Source organism: Thalassophryne amazonica, chromosome 13, assembly GCF_902500255.1.
Source record: "Thalassophryne amazonica chromosome 13, fThaAma1.1, whole genome shotgun sequence".
In the NCBI taxonomy this organism is placed as follows: Eukaryota; Metazoa; Chordata; class Actinopteri; order Batrachoidiformes; family Batrachoididae; genus Thalassophryne; species Thalassophryne amazonica.
Window position 1 is genome coordinate 54,714,539 of NC_047115.1, and position 17,223 is coordinate 54,731,761.

Genomic DNA, 17,223 nt, shown 5'->3' on the forward strand with positions numbered 1-17,223 from the left:
AGGTGCAGCACATGGCGCCACTTATGTGGAAGAAATAAAAAAAAATAATTAAAACCAGCTGGTACGTATGGGACCACATCACGCCGCTTATGTGGAATCAAAAAAGAAAGAAAGAAAAAACACACCATCTGGGACGTGAACTCGCGTCTTTCAAAACCTGATTCCCAGTTAGAGACTTTACCACTGAGCTACGGAGCTGTTCTTTAAAAGCTGTGGGAAGCTGCCTCATATCAGGAAGGACATGGAAGCATTAAAAAAAAATTTAAATCACACACCATATAAAAACATTGCATTTATCAAGCAAGCAATACAGATATGATCTGTCTGTTCCTCTGGTGATGGCCCATGGTCACAGACATGCAGAAATGGCATAACTGAGAAGTAGTGTGCTCTGATGTCCACATCTACTGGTCAGGTGCGTCCAGTCAGCCGCATGCGTGTTCTGCCCGACATACGTGTCTTGTGGACGGCGTGCCACAGCATAAACACCGCGTCATGTGGAACAGAGCTCACGTAGGTGATGTGAGTCAGATCGCCCACTGCGTATTCTGATCTGACGGTCCGTTCCAACCTGGGGGGCTGTCAGTGTCCACTTCATGTGAGCGCTCGCTTGCTGCAGCTTGTCACCACCACGGCGATATATGTTTTTCTTTATGTCCACATAAATACAGCAATCAGACACACGCCCCTCACAGTGGACAGCTGATAACCCGTAACCGTCCAAACACAGTAGGTGCTGTGTAGCTGGAATGTCCAGAATGACAGATCACCATAGCTGCTTCTGTTGGAAGCCACGCCTCCCGTGAGTGGAGCGCACACACCCACATGGCAGTGTGTGTGTTTGCAGTACGACAGTGATTGTCTGCAGTCTCTTGTCGTGCTAAGAGTGCAACTGGCCACACATTTTCTAAGTGCCATGCGAGCGGTGTTAGGTGTTCATGCATGTCACCTGGAATTTGGCTGGCACCTGCCGCGAGATGGTGCGATGGGTTCGCACAGCGCACGCACTGTCTTTCAGGTGCTTGTGTATGCAAATAGTTGTAGCAACAGGTGTACGAGGCGTTGGCGACAGAGACGACATTACATGGTTTGTACATGATTCCTGCGTCATGCACACTAAGTGTGCACTTTGTGTAAACTTCCCACTATGTGTGAAGGGGCCCTAAAGGACGGAAAACTGAAAATGGTGAAAATGATTGGACCACTGAAAATAAATCAGCGGATCATGCATAGACTGTCATAATATCACATGTCAAGAGTGACCTCTTTGCTAATTTGTAAAACTTGTCGCCTTTTATATTAAGCACCAGTAAGAAGTAAATGTCACATGAATATGGCCATACTTTGATGAAAAGAAAACGGAAGGAAACTGGTTGGGCCCCAGTTCTTCCCTATGAAAAACCATTCTATCTGAATTTCCACAAGAAGGAATATGCAACAACACAAAAAGCCTTGACAGGTTAATTGAATTAATATTCACAGACATTAATGTCACAGTGTCCTTTCCTCACAGATGAAGACTGATTTATTAATTGTTTGTTTGCTTGATTAACTGACATGAGTACAGCCCCTCCCCCCTTAGAATGAGGGATGACACAGAACATGTCACTACCACCACCAGGTGACACAGACACACACAGGGCACTGTGACATACTGCCACTCACAAGTCACCACCACCAGGTGACATAGACGCACACAGGGCACTGTGACATACTGACACACAAGTCACCACCACCAGGTGACATAGACACACACAGGGCACTGTGACATACTGACACACAAGTCATCACCAACAGTTGACACAGACACACACGGGGCACCGTGACATACTGTCACACACAAGTCACCACCACCAGGTGACACACACACACACATGCACACACACACAAACAGGGCACTGTGACATACTGTCACACACAAGTCACCACCACCAGGTCGGCAGGTGACTACAAGACACTGACTGGACACCATGACAAACTGTCACACAGAACACATCACCACCGCCAGGTGACTACATTGATGAACTGTTTGCACACTAATTCGACTGCAGAGCACTGTTGTGTGTCGCCCTGGTTCCTGCCCTCTCTCTCTCTCTTTTCCCAGGTGTCATCCCTTGTGGAGCTGATGAGCACACCTGCTTGCAATCTACATGCCTCCATATAAGCCCTGGTTCTTCAGCTCATCGGCGCCAGAGACTCAGTGTTCACAACCTGGTACCTGGCCTCCCAATTTCCGTATTGAGCCTGTCTGTCTGCGTTCCGCCACAGTGTTCTTTGACTCGCTGTTTTCTGTATTCCACACTTCTCACCTTTTGTCACGCCTCCAAGTTCGCCTGCCATCCTGGGGTGACTCGAACTTTGGAGCTGATACGTCGTCGCTTCTGGTGGCCCTCTGTCTGGGCGGACGTGCGTGCTTATGTCCAAGCCTGTACGATCTGCGCCAGGGGCAAATCCCTTCATCAACCACTCGCTGGCTTCCTTCACCCACTTCCCACACCAAGCCGCCCCTGGTCCCACATCTGCCTGGACTTTGTCACAGGACTGCCTCCATCCCAGGGTAACTCAGTGGTTCTCACGATCGTGGATCGGTTTTCCAAGGCGGCTCACTTTGTGGCTCTGCCGGTGATTCCATCGGCCCAGAAGACTGCTGACCTCTTAGTCCACCATGTGGTGCGGTTGCATGGGATGCCCTTGGATGTGGTATCAGACCGAGGTCCCCAATTCACCTCCCAGGTCTGGAGGAGCTTCTGTGTGGCGCTTGGGGCCTCGGTCAGTCTCTCCTCTGGCTATCATCCTCAGAGCAATGGCCAGGTGGAACGGGCCAACCAGGATCTGGAATCCACTCTGAGGTGTATCTCGTCCTCCCACCTGATGGAGTGGAGCACCCACCCTCCTTGGGTTGAATACGCACATAATTCACAGATCTCCGCCGCTACAGAATTGACTCCATTTGAAGTTTCTCTGGGTTATCAACCTCCTTTGTTCCCCGCACAAGAAGCAGACATCGCTGTGCCATCGGTTCAGGCCCACCTTGGACGTTGCCGTCAGGTATGGAGGATGGCCCGTTCTGCCTTTCTGCAGTCTAAAGAACGCATGGAACGTCATGCCAACCGTCACCGCACCCCGGCCCCCATCTACCAGCCCGGGCAGGAGATGTGGCTTTCCTCGTGGGACATTCCTCTGCAGACGGAGTCTCCCAAACTCACACCTCGCTTCATTGGACTGTTTCTGGTTGATCGGGTGGTCAACCCCACCTCTGTGCGACTCCGTCTGCCCTGTTCCCTGAACATCCACCCAGTTTTCCATGTGTCCCGGCTCAAGCCTGATTGTTCCAGCCAGCTATGTCCTCCTGCTCCGCCACCTCCTCCTGCCCGGATCATCGACGGTCACCCGGCCTGGACAGTCAACAAGATCTTGGACGTTCGGCGGCGCGGTCGGGGGTTCCAATATCTGGTGGACTGGGAGGGTTATTGGCCCGAAGAGCGCTCCTGGGTCAAGCGGAGCCTCATCCTGGACCCTTCCCTCCTCCAGGACTTCTACAGGGAGCATCCTGATCGGCCCGGTAGGTTGCCTGGGGGCTCCCATTGGGGGTAGGGGGGTACTGTTGTGTGTCGCCCTGGTTCCTGCCCTCTCTCTCTCTCTCTCTCTCTTTTCCCAGGTGGCATCCCTTGTGGAGCTGATGAGCACACCTGCTTGCAATCTACATGCCTCCATATAAGCCCTGGTTCTTCAGCTCATTGGCGCCAGAGACTCAGTGTTCACAACCTGGTACCTGGCCTCTCAATTTCGATATTGAGCCTGTCTGTCTGCGTTCCGCCGCAGTGTTCTTTGACTCGCTGTTTTCTGCATTCCACACTTCTCTAGCCATCTGTAGTTTTGGTTTGAGTGATTGTAGCAGCCCTCTCATTGCCTTCTCTTCCTTCACAGTGACCTCATCCTCCATCAAGCTCCCCAGGGGGCCACCTGGACCACGGACCACTCAGCTCCCCATCTTGGACTGCCACCTGTACACCAGTGCTACGTGGGCTGGGACCACCTGAGTCCACCACAACGCGGGCCAGGTTTCCACTCTGCCTACCTCCAAAACTGTATTCACTATTTATGCAGCATTAGTTCTGTGACACCTTCCTGGTTCATTAAATCTTATTGTTTTTTCATTCAGTCTCCCTGTTTTGGGGTCCCAGCCTGGTTTTCGGGTCAGAACCATAACAAGCACACTAGAAATGGCAGCAAATTCAGAATTTTTCTTGGATTCCTGACAAGTATTCCTTGCTATGCAATTGGATTTTTTTCCATATATGGTAAGATTAAATGCTTGTCTTTGTATTTGCTGACTGACTGAATATCAGTAGAAGGGCACTTCAAGAGTGTGTACCTCCACCAAGCCCAAAACTATCTAGCAACAGGCCACAGGTATGGGCCGCATTACAACAACTTACATTATTGCACAGCTTTTTTTTTTTTTTTTTTTTTTTTAGCTTTTTTGCATAGAAAATTCATGTCATCATAAATAAATTCTAATTTCCAAATTATTGGCTTCTTTGACAAAAAATTTACTTTTCTGACAAGGAGAGATGTGTTGCTTGATATTTATGTCGTAAATGTTTGACATCAAATTTTCTCACATTTATTCTGCTGTGAAAAATGCCTATTTCACCATTGTTTTACATCTGTAAAACAGCACATTTTAGCCTAAAAATACAAGACTGGTTACCATGACAACCACTGAAGGATATGTTAAAATACTGTGTGACAGTTATACACTAGCCAAATAGTGTTCATATACCAAATTTCACTGAAATCACTTTCCATGTTTTGGGCCCTCATGGCTGATTTTCTCAGTCAGCTGCTCTTAAATCTTCACAGCGTTTCATTATTCAGGTCTGTGATGACCTGATCAGGTCCGCTGATCAGGAAGCAGCCGCTGGACGCTTTCAACATTTAAAGAGTCACAGCACTCCATTCATTCACGACAGAGTTTTCCACAGCCAGTCCACTCATCAGCATTCTGTACACAATGAAAATGATCCACCAAGATAAGAAATGAAAAAAAAAAATAATAATAATAATGTTAAATTAATGTTTCTGACCGGCACCACACCGTGCAGCACTGACCCGAACCACTGGGTGTAAAGGGGGCTGTCAGCATACGCTGGTTAATCGTCAAGGTGTGACAGCTGCATTAATTTATTAGACGTGTGCCAGCATGCGCCATAGTTTTTAATACGGTCGGCGTACGCAGGCTAAATCGTCAAAGGTGTGACAATTTTGAGTGACAACATGGCCATCTATGGTACTCAATAATGAATTAATATCTCATGACTGAATATGACCAGAAACACCAAATTGTAATTAGTTCATCTTCATATTAATGAATTAATATCTCATGACTGAATATGACCAGAAACACCAAATTGTAATTAGTTCATCTTCATATTAATGCTCACTATTGTGCACAATTGAAATTTAAATGCATTTTAATGCACAATTGAAATTTTATCTGAGGCCATAGTTTGGCATCAGTAAAAACAGCGTTTTGCAGTTTTCAAAATGTTTATTTCTTGCTAGCTTTTACATAATATATGAGAAACACATACATAAACACACAAAATGAGGCAGTTTTGGAGAGACCAGCCACTGGCGTCATGGTGCAGCTCTACTCTGATTGGCTGTCACCCCCGCCACTCACGAAAAAAAAACGGAACAGATTGAAACAGAATGTGACCTTTTAACCTCTTAAAATAGGTCAAGGTTAGTCATCTTTAAACTTGTTCAAGGTCTGTCTCCCAAGAATGTTCCCTGTGATTTTGAAGACTCGGGACTGGAGTTATGCCGAGTGTAGACAGACAGAGAGACAGACAGACAGACAGACAGACAGATGGACGCAAAGCCTTCACAATACCCGATGGCCATATTTGATAGCCTCAGGTAAAAACTGAAGACTACATGCAATTTGCAGGCAGTGAGTCATTCATACAAAGATAAATTAGAACATGCCAGAGCTGGTTGTTCTGTACAAGTGTTCCATGAATTTCACATCCATGAAACTCCAAAAGTAATTACATCAAATTCTTCAGTCAACAGAAGATGACCTGCCACCACAGCAGTGCTGCCACGCTAAACTGCTTTTAGCAGATTTTAATAATACCTGCAGGGAGCGTGTGCATGTTCAGACACGACATGTAGAAGAGGAACTGTTATCATTGCCAAAAACTCTCAAACAGGTTGTTTATGTTGGAAATAGCTTTGTTAGTACTTACTGTATTTTCACTTGCGTTGAGGTTGGAATTCCAACAGAAATGTAATATTTTCATACTGCTTTACAGAACATAATGTAGCTGTCCGAAGGGACAGAAAATAAAACATCTAATAATATCCACAGAGAGGACAATCACGGGCAAACATGCCTATCCATTCTTACCTTTAGTAGGTGCTGATTTATCCATTTTGTAAATGTCTTCTTCTGCACTCTGTCTCTTTCATCTAAACAAAAAAAGAAAAAATACAGATATTAATATTAAAAATAGTAGATCAATAAACAGAGATGTTTAGAAGGTGTAGATTTCTTTTGAAGTCAAAGGGCCCTATCTTCACAATCTATAGCACATGACTTAAGCGCATATTGCAAGTGCATCTGGGGCATGTCCAACACCACTTTGCTATTTACACTGTGCATAATATGAACGTAAAGTAAGACACAGGGCCTAAAACGGTTGCATTTAGACAATTAATTATGGGCATGATTTACTCTTAACATGAGTTAAACCAGATTGTTACCAGTCATTACCTTTAAGAGCAGCATGAGCTTGAAAGTCACACATTGCTATTCAGACAGTGGACTCAAGATGTTTTGTGGCAAACAAAAAGATCTGCGCAAAAGATGTGAAAGTGCACGAGCAGATCATGTGTGGAAGGAGTCGCCAAACATCCTTGAGGTGCAGCAGTGGAACACCTTTCTCCTGCACCACCTCCACCTCCTACATCTCTATCTTCCCAATCTCCTCCATTTCTTCAGGTGAAGACAGTACCCCCCATGCACCTGGACCATGTCACGGTAACTCCATCTAGTTGAGACTGACAACCAAGTTTTCATCCAAACTCTGATCAGATCAGGTCTGGATAATGTGCTGATGCTGCATCCACCACACTATGGAATTGCATTAGGTCCTAGATGACAACCACTCAGGCAGACAACTGGTCCATTCCCACCTACCGAAAGTAACCATCCAATGATTGCAGCCCGGTGGAGCATGGGCATTGGCTTGGTCTTTTCCAGTCACTTGTGTCCTCAACACCGAGGATCACATCACGTGCTGGATCCTGTTCCAGAGAAACACCCCACATGGCCATAATGTCATAGGTGACGTTTCCTCACAATGCAAACTACAGTTTGCTAAACACATGCATTTAAACTTCGATGGCTCATTAGAATATTTGCATTTGCACACAGAAAAATCACACTTGCCTACTGCACAGAATCTCATGTATAGAGCAAGACGCCATCACCAGTATGAGCATTAACTTGATTTTGACTTCTGTTTTGCATGGAGCGAGTAAAATCGAGCACAGCAGCCAAGATCCAACCAAGGACATGCAAAGTGCTTTATTTTGTGTTCCACATTAACATTATATATATATATATATATATTTTTTTTTTACAATATAGATGTGCATATGGGTGGCACGATGGATCAGTGGTTAGCACTGTTTCCTCACAGCAAAAAAAATCATGGGATTAATTCTCACCTGTGGCCTTTCTGTGTGGAGTTTGTGTGTTCTCCCCGTGTTTGCGTGGATTCTCTCCAGGTGCTCCGGCTTCCTCCCACATCCAAAGACACGCAGGTTAAGTGAACAGGAAACTTTAAATTGTTCGTAGGTGTGCATGTGAGTGTGTTTGTTTGTATATATGTGGGCCTGCGACAGACTGACATCCTGTCCAGGATGTACCCTGCCTCACACCCTATGACTGCTGGGTTAGGCTCCAACCCCCCCTGACCCTTAATTGGAGGAAGCGGTTGAAGATGAGTGAGTGAGTGATGTAGAAAGAAATAGATGGATATATCTCTGTATATCTACATAGGTATATTGGCTGAATTCTTTGTTGAACTAATTGTTGAAATCTTGGCACTGCACATTTCTGGAAGAACTGAAAATGTACAGAAAGATAAAACTGAGCTTTTATTGTTCATATGTTTTATTGAAAGCGAAACCAACCAGTAAATACAATAATAAAATGACAAAAAGAGACAAAAAATAAGCAGTTGAATTACCTGCCATACATTTTTATTCATTGTTGTAGCTGGCCAAGTGGTTACTGCAGTTGGCTTCAGTGCAGAAGTTTCCCGGTTCAAACCCCACACCTGCCACATTTCTCCATGTAATGTGGACCCCAAATGCAAAAGAAGGGAGCAGCCGAAGTTCTATGCAAATGTTGTAGGCACCACAGAATTCCAGCAAAAATGAAATGTGACCTCTGCACACACCCCACCCTTCTCAAGTCGCTAAAACTCATTTTTCAAAATAAAAAACTAAACTTGTTATGTATTGGGGGGGGGGGGGGTCACATAAAATGTATGTGTTACACAATTATTGGAAACATTTGATGAATTTATAGTAAATCATACCTTTCACAGTCTCTTTTGATGAGTCATCACATGATGGATACATAAACATTTCCAAGTTACTGAATATGTTTTGGACTTCATTTACCTCAATCATAAATACAAACAGTATGGTACTGTACAGTAAATCAGGTTTTCTAAAACTGTATGACGGTGTCAGAACGAGATAAATGAAGTAAGCCACGAAGCCAGCCATGAGAGCCGAGATCAGAGCTTTTAATACCAAATTGATAACATGGCTGTTTTTGCTTCTTTCTTTTTTTTTTTTTTTTTGGCCTGGTCTGTTTTGCTGCTGCTCCGTTCCATCTGCCAACAATCAAAAATCCTGGCAGACTCAAACTATCCAACAATACTGCTGCTGATGAATGTGAAAAGCAGCCATCTCATATCAAAAAAGTGATTTTATTCTCAGTGAAAACGAAGGTTAAAACAGGTATAGATACAAGAGAAAAGGATTTTAATATAACAAATGGGAAATGGACTGCATTTATATAGCGCTTTTCCATATGCATCACACCCTCAAAGTGCCTCACATTCACCCATTCACACAAACACACCCATGTCAGGGTGCTGCCATACAAGCCGCTCACTACACACCGGGAGCAACTAGGGGATTAAGGACCTTGCCCATGGATCCTTAGTGATTTTCCGGTCAGGCTGGGGTTTGAACTGAGGAGCCTCTGGTCTCAAGCCCAACGCTTTAACCATGAGACCATCACCTCCCACCCGCTAGATCATCACCTCCCACCCGCTAGATCATCACCTCCCACAAAGCTGATAAACCTGAAACCTGATCAAATTTAGGTCTCCCATGTTCTCTGTGGCTAACAGCAGCAGAAATCAGAAATTCCTTCTTGTTAAGGAAATCCTTCTCTGACTGCGCCACCATAAAGCTGTATAACTGTGATGACATAGACAAAAGTTTTACATTGCAGGTAAGGGCTTTTAAAGTGATGAAATAAACTACAGTATCAAGATAAGAAATGCATTTCTTAATCAAAAGAATATTTCTTGGCACAAAATAAAATCAAGAACACCCTGCCTAATATTGCATAGATCCATTCCCCTTTTGCCACCAACACAGCCATCATCCCTCGAGGTGTGCCGTGGTGTCTGGCACCAAGACAGTAGCAGCAGGCCCTTTTGTTGGATCAGACCACACAGGCCTGCCTTTGCTCCCCACACTCATCATCAAGCCTTAGTCACCCATGACTCTGTCACAGATTAACCGGTTTTCCATCCCTGGACCACTTTTGGTAGGTACTGAACACTACAGACACTAAACATCACAAAAGATTAGATTAGACAGAACTTCATTGATACCTTGGGAAGACTCCCTCGGGGAAATTGAGGTTCCAGCAGCATTTTATAGCAGCACACAGAGTATAAAAAGTAAAAAAAAAAGAAAAACAGTTACAGAAAAACAAAAAGAAAAACAAATACACAGTATAACTACCAGATATAGTGATCAATACTGGTTTACTGGCTATTACTGTTCCTCTCATTCTCATTCCTGACCTCTGTCTTCCTGTTACTCCTCCTCTCCTTGAGTGAGGAGTTGTACAGTCTGATGGCCTGAGGGACAAAGGAGTATTTCAGTCTGTTGGTCCTGTTGTGAAAGTGTAGGAACACGAACCCACAACAGGGGGCGCAAATGAACGGACAATGGAGGAAGTCAAATAACAACACTTTACTGTTGTGAAGAAGCACAACCAACACGGCGAATTACAATTGTAGACAAGTAGTCAATTCACAAAAAATGTGTCACGTGGGCAGGCTCGAAGATAAGAGACGTCCGTCCAAAGCAGAACCGGAACCACACGATTTCCTCCGCCACCGAACCCCGGGAATACTGGAGCCGCCAAGTCCCGAAAACCCAGGAGGCCACTGCCTCCTCTTGTCAGATCTGGTACTGCTGGCGAGGAACAAAAACAGTTAGATGTGGGTGCGTGTGCACCCAGCAACACGTATGGTGGGAAAACCACCTCCACCTCTCGTCGAAAAAAGAAACAGAATATCTGCTGTCCAACACACACAAGCAACAGATATTCCTGTCAGGAAGTCAACACAGTCAGCTGAGAACGTTACCTCCTTGGTAGAGCGATATCTCGGCAAAGAGGTGGAGATGTCGTCTTGCTGATATACCACTCAAGATCGGATGATTGGTGACAGCTGTCGTAGGTGACAAGTGACAGCTGTCACCCCGGCTGCTCCTGTGAGGCGGCAGCGCCCTCTGGTGCCTGGAGCCCGCACTCCAGGCAGGGTGCCCTCTGGTGGTGGTGGGCCAGCAGTACCTCCTCTTCAGCGGCCCACACAACAGGACCCCCCCCTCAACGGGCGCCTCCTGGCGCCCGACCAGGCTTGTCCGGGTGGCGGCAGTAGAAATCGGCCAGGAGGGCCGGGTCCAGGATGAAGCTCCTCTTCACCCAGGAGCGTTCTTCGGGTCCGTACCCTTCCCAGTCCACCAAATACTGGAAGCCCCAGCCCATCCTATGGACATCAAAGAGCCGGCGCACAGTACAAGCCGGCTCGCCATCGATGATTCGGGCAGGAGGTGGTGCCGGACCCGGAGTACAGAGGGGTGAGGTGTGATGCGGCTTTATCCGGGACACATGGAAAACAGGATGGATCCGCAGTGAGGCCGGAAGCTGAAGCCTCACTGCGGCTGGACTGATGACCTTGAGGATCTTGAAGGGACCGATATAACGATCCTGCAGTTTAGGGGAGTCCACTTGGAGGGGAATGTCCTTTGTCGACAACCACACTTCCTGCCCTGGCCGATACGCAGGGGCCGGGATCCGCCGACGGTCTGCATGGGCTTTTGCCCTCATCCGGGCCTTCAGCAAAGCAGAACGGGCGGCACGCCACACCCGACGGCACTTCCGCAGGTGGGCCTGGACCGAGGGCACACCGACCTCTCCCTCAACCACCGGAAACAACGGGGGCTGGTACCCCAGACACACCTCAAAAGGGGAGAGGCCGGTGGCTGAAGACACCTGGCTGTTATGGGCATACTCGATCCAGGCCAAATGGGTACTCCAGGCCGCCGGGTGTGCGGCCGTCACGCAGCGCAGGGCCTGTTCCACCTCCTGATTGGCCCGTTCTGCTTGCCCGTTGGTCTGAGGATGATACCCGGATGAGAGACTCACCGTGGCCCCCAGTTCCCGGCAGAAGCTCCTCCAGACTTGCGAGGAGAACTGGGGACCGCGGTCGGAGACGATGTCTGTTGGAATCCCATGCAGCCGGACGACGTGGTGGACCAGGAGGTCCGCTGTCTCCTGGGCAGTCGGGAGCTTCGGAAGGGCCACGAAGTGGGCCACCTTGGAGAATCGGTCCACTATCGTGAAGATGGTGGTGTTGCCCTGGGACGGCGGGAGGCCCGTGACGAAATCCAGGCCGATGTGGGACCAGGGGCGATGAGGCACAGGCAGCGACTGGAGCAGTCCCGATGCCCTGCGGTGGTCAGCCTTGCCCCTGGCGCAGGTGGTGCAGGCCTGGATGTAATCCCGGACGTCGGCCTCCAGGGACACCCACCAGAAGCGCTGCCGGACAACTGCCACGGTTCTTCGCACCCCCGGATGACAGGAGAACTTGTAGCCGTGACAGAAGTCCAGGACTGCAGCCCTGGCCTCTGGTGGGACATAAAGTTTGTTCTTCGGCCCAGTTCCGGGGTCCGGGCTCCGTGCCAGGGCCTCCCGGACGGTTTTCTCTACGTCCCAGGTGAGGGTGGCCACTATAGCGGACTCAGGGATGATGGGTTCCGGTGGATCCGACAACTCTGTTTTGACTTCGTCTTCATGCACCCGGGACAAGGCATCCGATCTCTGGTTTTTGGTCCCGGGGCGGTAGGTGATCCGGAAGTCAAAACGGCCAAAGAACAGTGACCAGCGGGCTTGCCTGGGGTTCAGCCGCTTGGCGGTCCTGATATACTCCAGGTTCCAGTGGTCAGTGAAAACCGTGAATGGCACGGACGTTCCCTCCAACAGATGTCTCCACTCTTCAAGAGCCTCTTTCACCGCAAGGAGTTCTCGATTGCCGACGTCATAGTTCCGTTCGGCCGGGGTCAACCTGCGGGAAAAATAGGCACACGGGTGAAGGACCTTATCGGTCTCTCCGCTCTGGGAAAGCACAGCTCCTATCCCTGAGTCCGAGGCGTCCACTTCAACCACAAACTGGCGACTAGGATCGGGCTGCACCAGCACGGGTGCAGACGAGAAGCGCCGTTTCAACTCCTTGAACGCGGCATCGCACCGATCCGACCAGGTGAAGGGGACTTTTGGAGAGGTCAGGGCTGTCAGGGGGCTAACTACCTGACTGTAGCCCTTAATGAACCTCCTGTAGAAATTTGCAAAGCCGAGGAACTGTTGCAGCTTCCTACGGCTAGTTGGTTGGGGCCAATCTCTCACCGCCGCAACCTTGGCCGGATCAGGGGCGACGGAGTTAGGGGAGATGATAAACCCCAGGAAGGACAAAGAAGTGCGGTGAAACTCACACTTCTCGCCCTTCACAAACAGCCGGTTCTCCAACAACCGCTGCAGGACCTGACGTACATGCCGGACATGGGTCTCAGGATCCGGAGAAAAGATGAGTATATCGTCCAGATATACGAAGACGAATCGGTGCAGGAAGTCCCGCAAGACATCATTAACCAATGCTTGGAACGTCGCGGGGGCGTTTGTAAGACCGAACGGCATGACCAGGTACTCAAAGTGACCTAAGGGGGTGTTAAATGCCGTCTTCCACTCGTCTCCCTTCCGGATCCGAACCAGGTGATACGCATTTCTAAGATCTAGCTTAGTGAATATTTGGGCTCCATGCAGGGGCGTGAACACTGAATCTAACAAGGGCAACGGGTATCGGTTACGAACCGTGATTTCGTTCAGCCCCCTGTAATCAATGCATGGACGAAGTCCGCCATCTTTCTTCCCCACAAAAAAGAAACCTGCACCCATCGGGGAGGTGGAATTCCGGATCAACCCGGCAGCTAAAGAGTCCCGGATGTAGGTCTCCATTGATTCGCGCTCCGGTCGTGAGAGGTTGTACAGCCTGCTGGACGGGAACTCAACGCCCAGAACCAAATCAATGGCACAATCGTACGGGCGGTGCGGGGGAAGGGTGAGCGCCAGATCCTTACGGAACACATCCACAAGGTCATAGTACTCCACCGGCACCGTCCCAAGATTGGGCGGGACTCTGACCTCCTCCCTAGCTTGGGAACCGGGAGGAACCGAGGAACCTAAACATACCCGATGGCAGGTCTCGCTCCACTGTACTACTACCCCGGACGGCCAATCGATCCGGGGATTGTGTTTCAACATCCAGGGGAACCCAAGGATCACGCGGGAGGTGGCAGGAGTCACAAAAAACTCGATCTCCTCCCGGTGGTTTCCTGACACCACCAGAGTTACTGGAGGTGTCTTATGTGTGATTAAAGGGAGAAGGGAGCCATCTAGTGCCCGTACTCGCACAGGTGAAGTAAGTGCCACCAGAGGGAGCCCTGCCTCCCTGGCCCATTTGCTGTCTAGCAAATTCCCTTCAGAGCCCGTGTCCACCAGTGCTGGGGCCTGAAGGGTTAAATCCTCATAAAGGATTGTAACTGGGAGTCGTGTGGCAATATGGGTGTGTCCCACGTGAATGTCTTGGCCCACCCCTAGCCCAGTTTCTAGGGGCGGGCGTTGGTGTTTAACTGCTTGAGGCAGTCCCTCACTTGATGCTCTATCGAGCCACAAACAAAGCACGCTCCGCGGACCAGCCTCCTCTGTCTATCCGGTGGTCTAAATGTGGCCCTGCTCGTGTCCATAGCTTCATCAGCAGGGGGAGCTGTAACCACACGGAGCGTAGAGGCCGTGGAGCGGTTCGTCCTTAGCCACCAGGTGCTCCTTCAGGACCAACGACAGTCCGTTTACGAAGGTGGCACGGAGGGCAGTGCTATTCCAGCCGGACCTTGCAGCCGCAATGCGGAAGTCAACTGCATAAGCAGCTGCGCTCCGGCGCCCCTGTCTCATTGACAGCAGCACGGCTGAAGCGGTCTCTCCTCTATTTGGGTGATCGAACACTGTTCTGAACTCCCTCACAAACCCATCATATGTCTGAAGGAGCCGTGAATTTTGCTCCCAGAGCGCTGTAGCCCAAGCGCATGCCTCACCGCGAAGCAGAGTTATAACATAAGCTATCTTGCTAGCATCAGTCGCGTACATGACGGGACGTTGTGCGAAGACGAGCGAACACTGCATAAGAAAGTCCGCGCACATCTCCACACAACCCCCGTACGGCTCTGGAGGGCTTATGTATGCTTCAGGGGAAGGTGGGAGGGGTCGTTGAACGACCTGTGGAATGTCACTGTTGCGCACAGGATCGACAGGAGGGAGAGCCGCAGCAGCGCCCTGAGGGCGCGCTTCCACCTGAGCGGCGAGAGCCTCCACCCTGCGGTTAAGGAGGACGTTCTGCTCGGTCATTAGATCCAACCGAGCTGTAAAGGCGGTGAGGATTCGCTGCAACTCACCGATCATTCCTCCTGCAGACGCCTGTGCGCCCTGTTCTTCCATTGGCCGTTCAACAGCCGGTTGACGCCCCTCGGGGTCCATGACGTTGGCCGAGATATCCTGTTGTGAAAGTGTAGGAACACGGACCCACAACAGGGGGCGCAAATGAACGGACAATGGAGGAAGTCAAATAACAACACTTTACTGTTGTGAAGAAGCACAACCAACACGGCGAATTACAATTGTAGACAAGTAGTCAATTCACAAAAAATGTGTCACTTGGGCAGGCTCGAAGATAAGAGACGTCCGTCCAAAGCAGAACCGGAACCACACAATTTCCTCCGCCACCGAACCCCGGGAATACTGGAGCCGCCAAGTCCCGAACACCCAGGTGGCCACTGCCTCCGCTTGTCGGATCTGGTACTGCTGGCGAGGAACAAAAACAGTTAGATGTGGGTGCGTGTGCACCCAGCAACACGTATGGTGGGAAAACCACCTCCACCTCTCGTCAAAAAAGAAACAGAATATCTGCTGTCCAACACACACAAGCAACAGATATTCCTGTCAGGAAGTCAACACAGTCAGCTGAGAACGTTACCTCCTTGGTAGAGCGATATCTCGGCAAAGAGGTGGAGATGTCGTCTTGCTGATATACCACTCAAGATCGGATGATTGGTGACAGCTGTCGTAGGTGACAAGTGACAGCTGTCACCCCGGCTGCTCCTGTGAGGCGGCAGCGCCCTCTGGTGCCTGGAGCCCGCACTCCAGGCAGGGTGCCCTCTGGTGGTGGTGGGCCAGCAGTACCTCCTCTTCAGCGGCCCACACAACAGGTCCTGCACTTGGGAAGGAGCAGTCTGTGGCTGAAGAGGCTCCTCTGGTTGCTGATGATGGTGTGCAGAGGGTGACTGGCATCGTCCACAATGTCCAGTAGTTTGTTCAGTGTTCTCTTCTCTGCCACCATCAGAGAGTACAGCTTCATGCCAACCACAGAGCCAGCCCACCTGATTAGTTTGTCCAGCCTGGATGTGTCCTTCTTGGATGTGCTGCCCCCCCCAAGCACACCATGGTGGAAAAGAGGATGCTGGCTACTACAGACTGGTAGAACATCCACAGGAGTTTCCTGCAGATGTTAAACAATCACAACCTCCTCAGAAAGTACAGCCTGCTCTGTTCCTTCCTGTACAGGTAGTTGGTGTGCATTGTCCAGTCCAGTTTGCTGTCCAGCCACAGCCCAAGGTACTTGTAGGAATCCACAGCTTCCACCTCAGCTCCCTGGATCAGAAGTGGTCGTGGACTTGGTCTAGACTTCCCAAAGTCAATGACCAGCTCCTTTATCTTTGAGGTGTTGAGCTGTAGATGGTTTGTGTGGCACCAGGCACACTAGGCTCCTGTACTCCTCCTCTCTGTTATCCCTGATGCATCCAACAATGGTTGTGTCATCTGCAAACTTCTGGATGTGACACAGCTCAGAGTTGTAGCAGACGTCAGAGGTGTACAGAGTGAAGAGAAGAGGGGCAGGCACCATGCCCTGGGGTGCGCTGATGAAGCTGATAACAGTGTCAGATGTGGTGTCCCTCAGCCTGACATACTGCGGCCTGTAGGTGAGGTAGCTGGAGATCCAAATGACCAGGCAGGGGTCCACTCACATCCTGTTCAGTTTGTCCTGGAGCACAATGGGCTGGATGGTGTTGAAGGTGCTCATGAACTGCAGGAGGAGTATCCTCACTGTGCCGTTTCCCTTATCCAGGTGCGAGTGGACTCGGTGTAGCAGGTAGAGGATGGCATCCTCCATACCAACACTTGCCCTATATGCAAAATGCAGACAGCCCTGAGCGTGTTGCACCTGGGGTTTGAGGAAGTCAAGGAAGAGCCACTCCAACATCTTCATCAGGAGTGAAGTAAGTGCCACTGGTCGGAAGTCATTCAGCTCACTGGGCCGGTTGTTCTTAGGAACTGGAATGATGCATGAAGTCTTCCAGAGGTTGGGCACTCTCCCTAGTGGCAGGCTAAGGTTGAAGACATGTTGTAGCAGTTCTCCCAGTTGTGTCACGCAGGTCTTCAGTAGATGGGGACACACCTTGTCTGGGCCTGCAGCTTTCCTGGGATGAAGCTTCCTCAAC

At 49.5% G+C, this 17,223-nt stretch overlaps 1 protein-coding gene across 1 annotated transcript in view; it reads right to left on the reverse strand.

Annotated features, from left to right (window-relative positions):
* dst (dystonin) overlaps positions 1–17,223 on the reverse strand; it is a 318,051-nt gene that overhangs the window by 224,950 nt on the left and 75,878 nt on the right. The window contains exon 5 of the mRNA XM_034185302.1: positions 6,422–6,483. Coding sequence (XP_034041193.1) covers positions 6,422–6,483 — 62 coding nt within the window. The remainder of the gene's footprint in view (positions 1–6,421; positions 6,484–17,223) is intronic.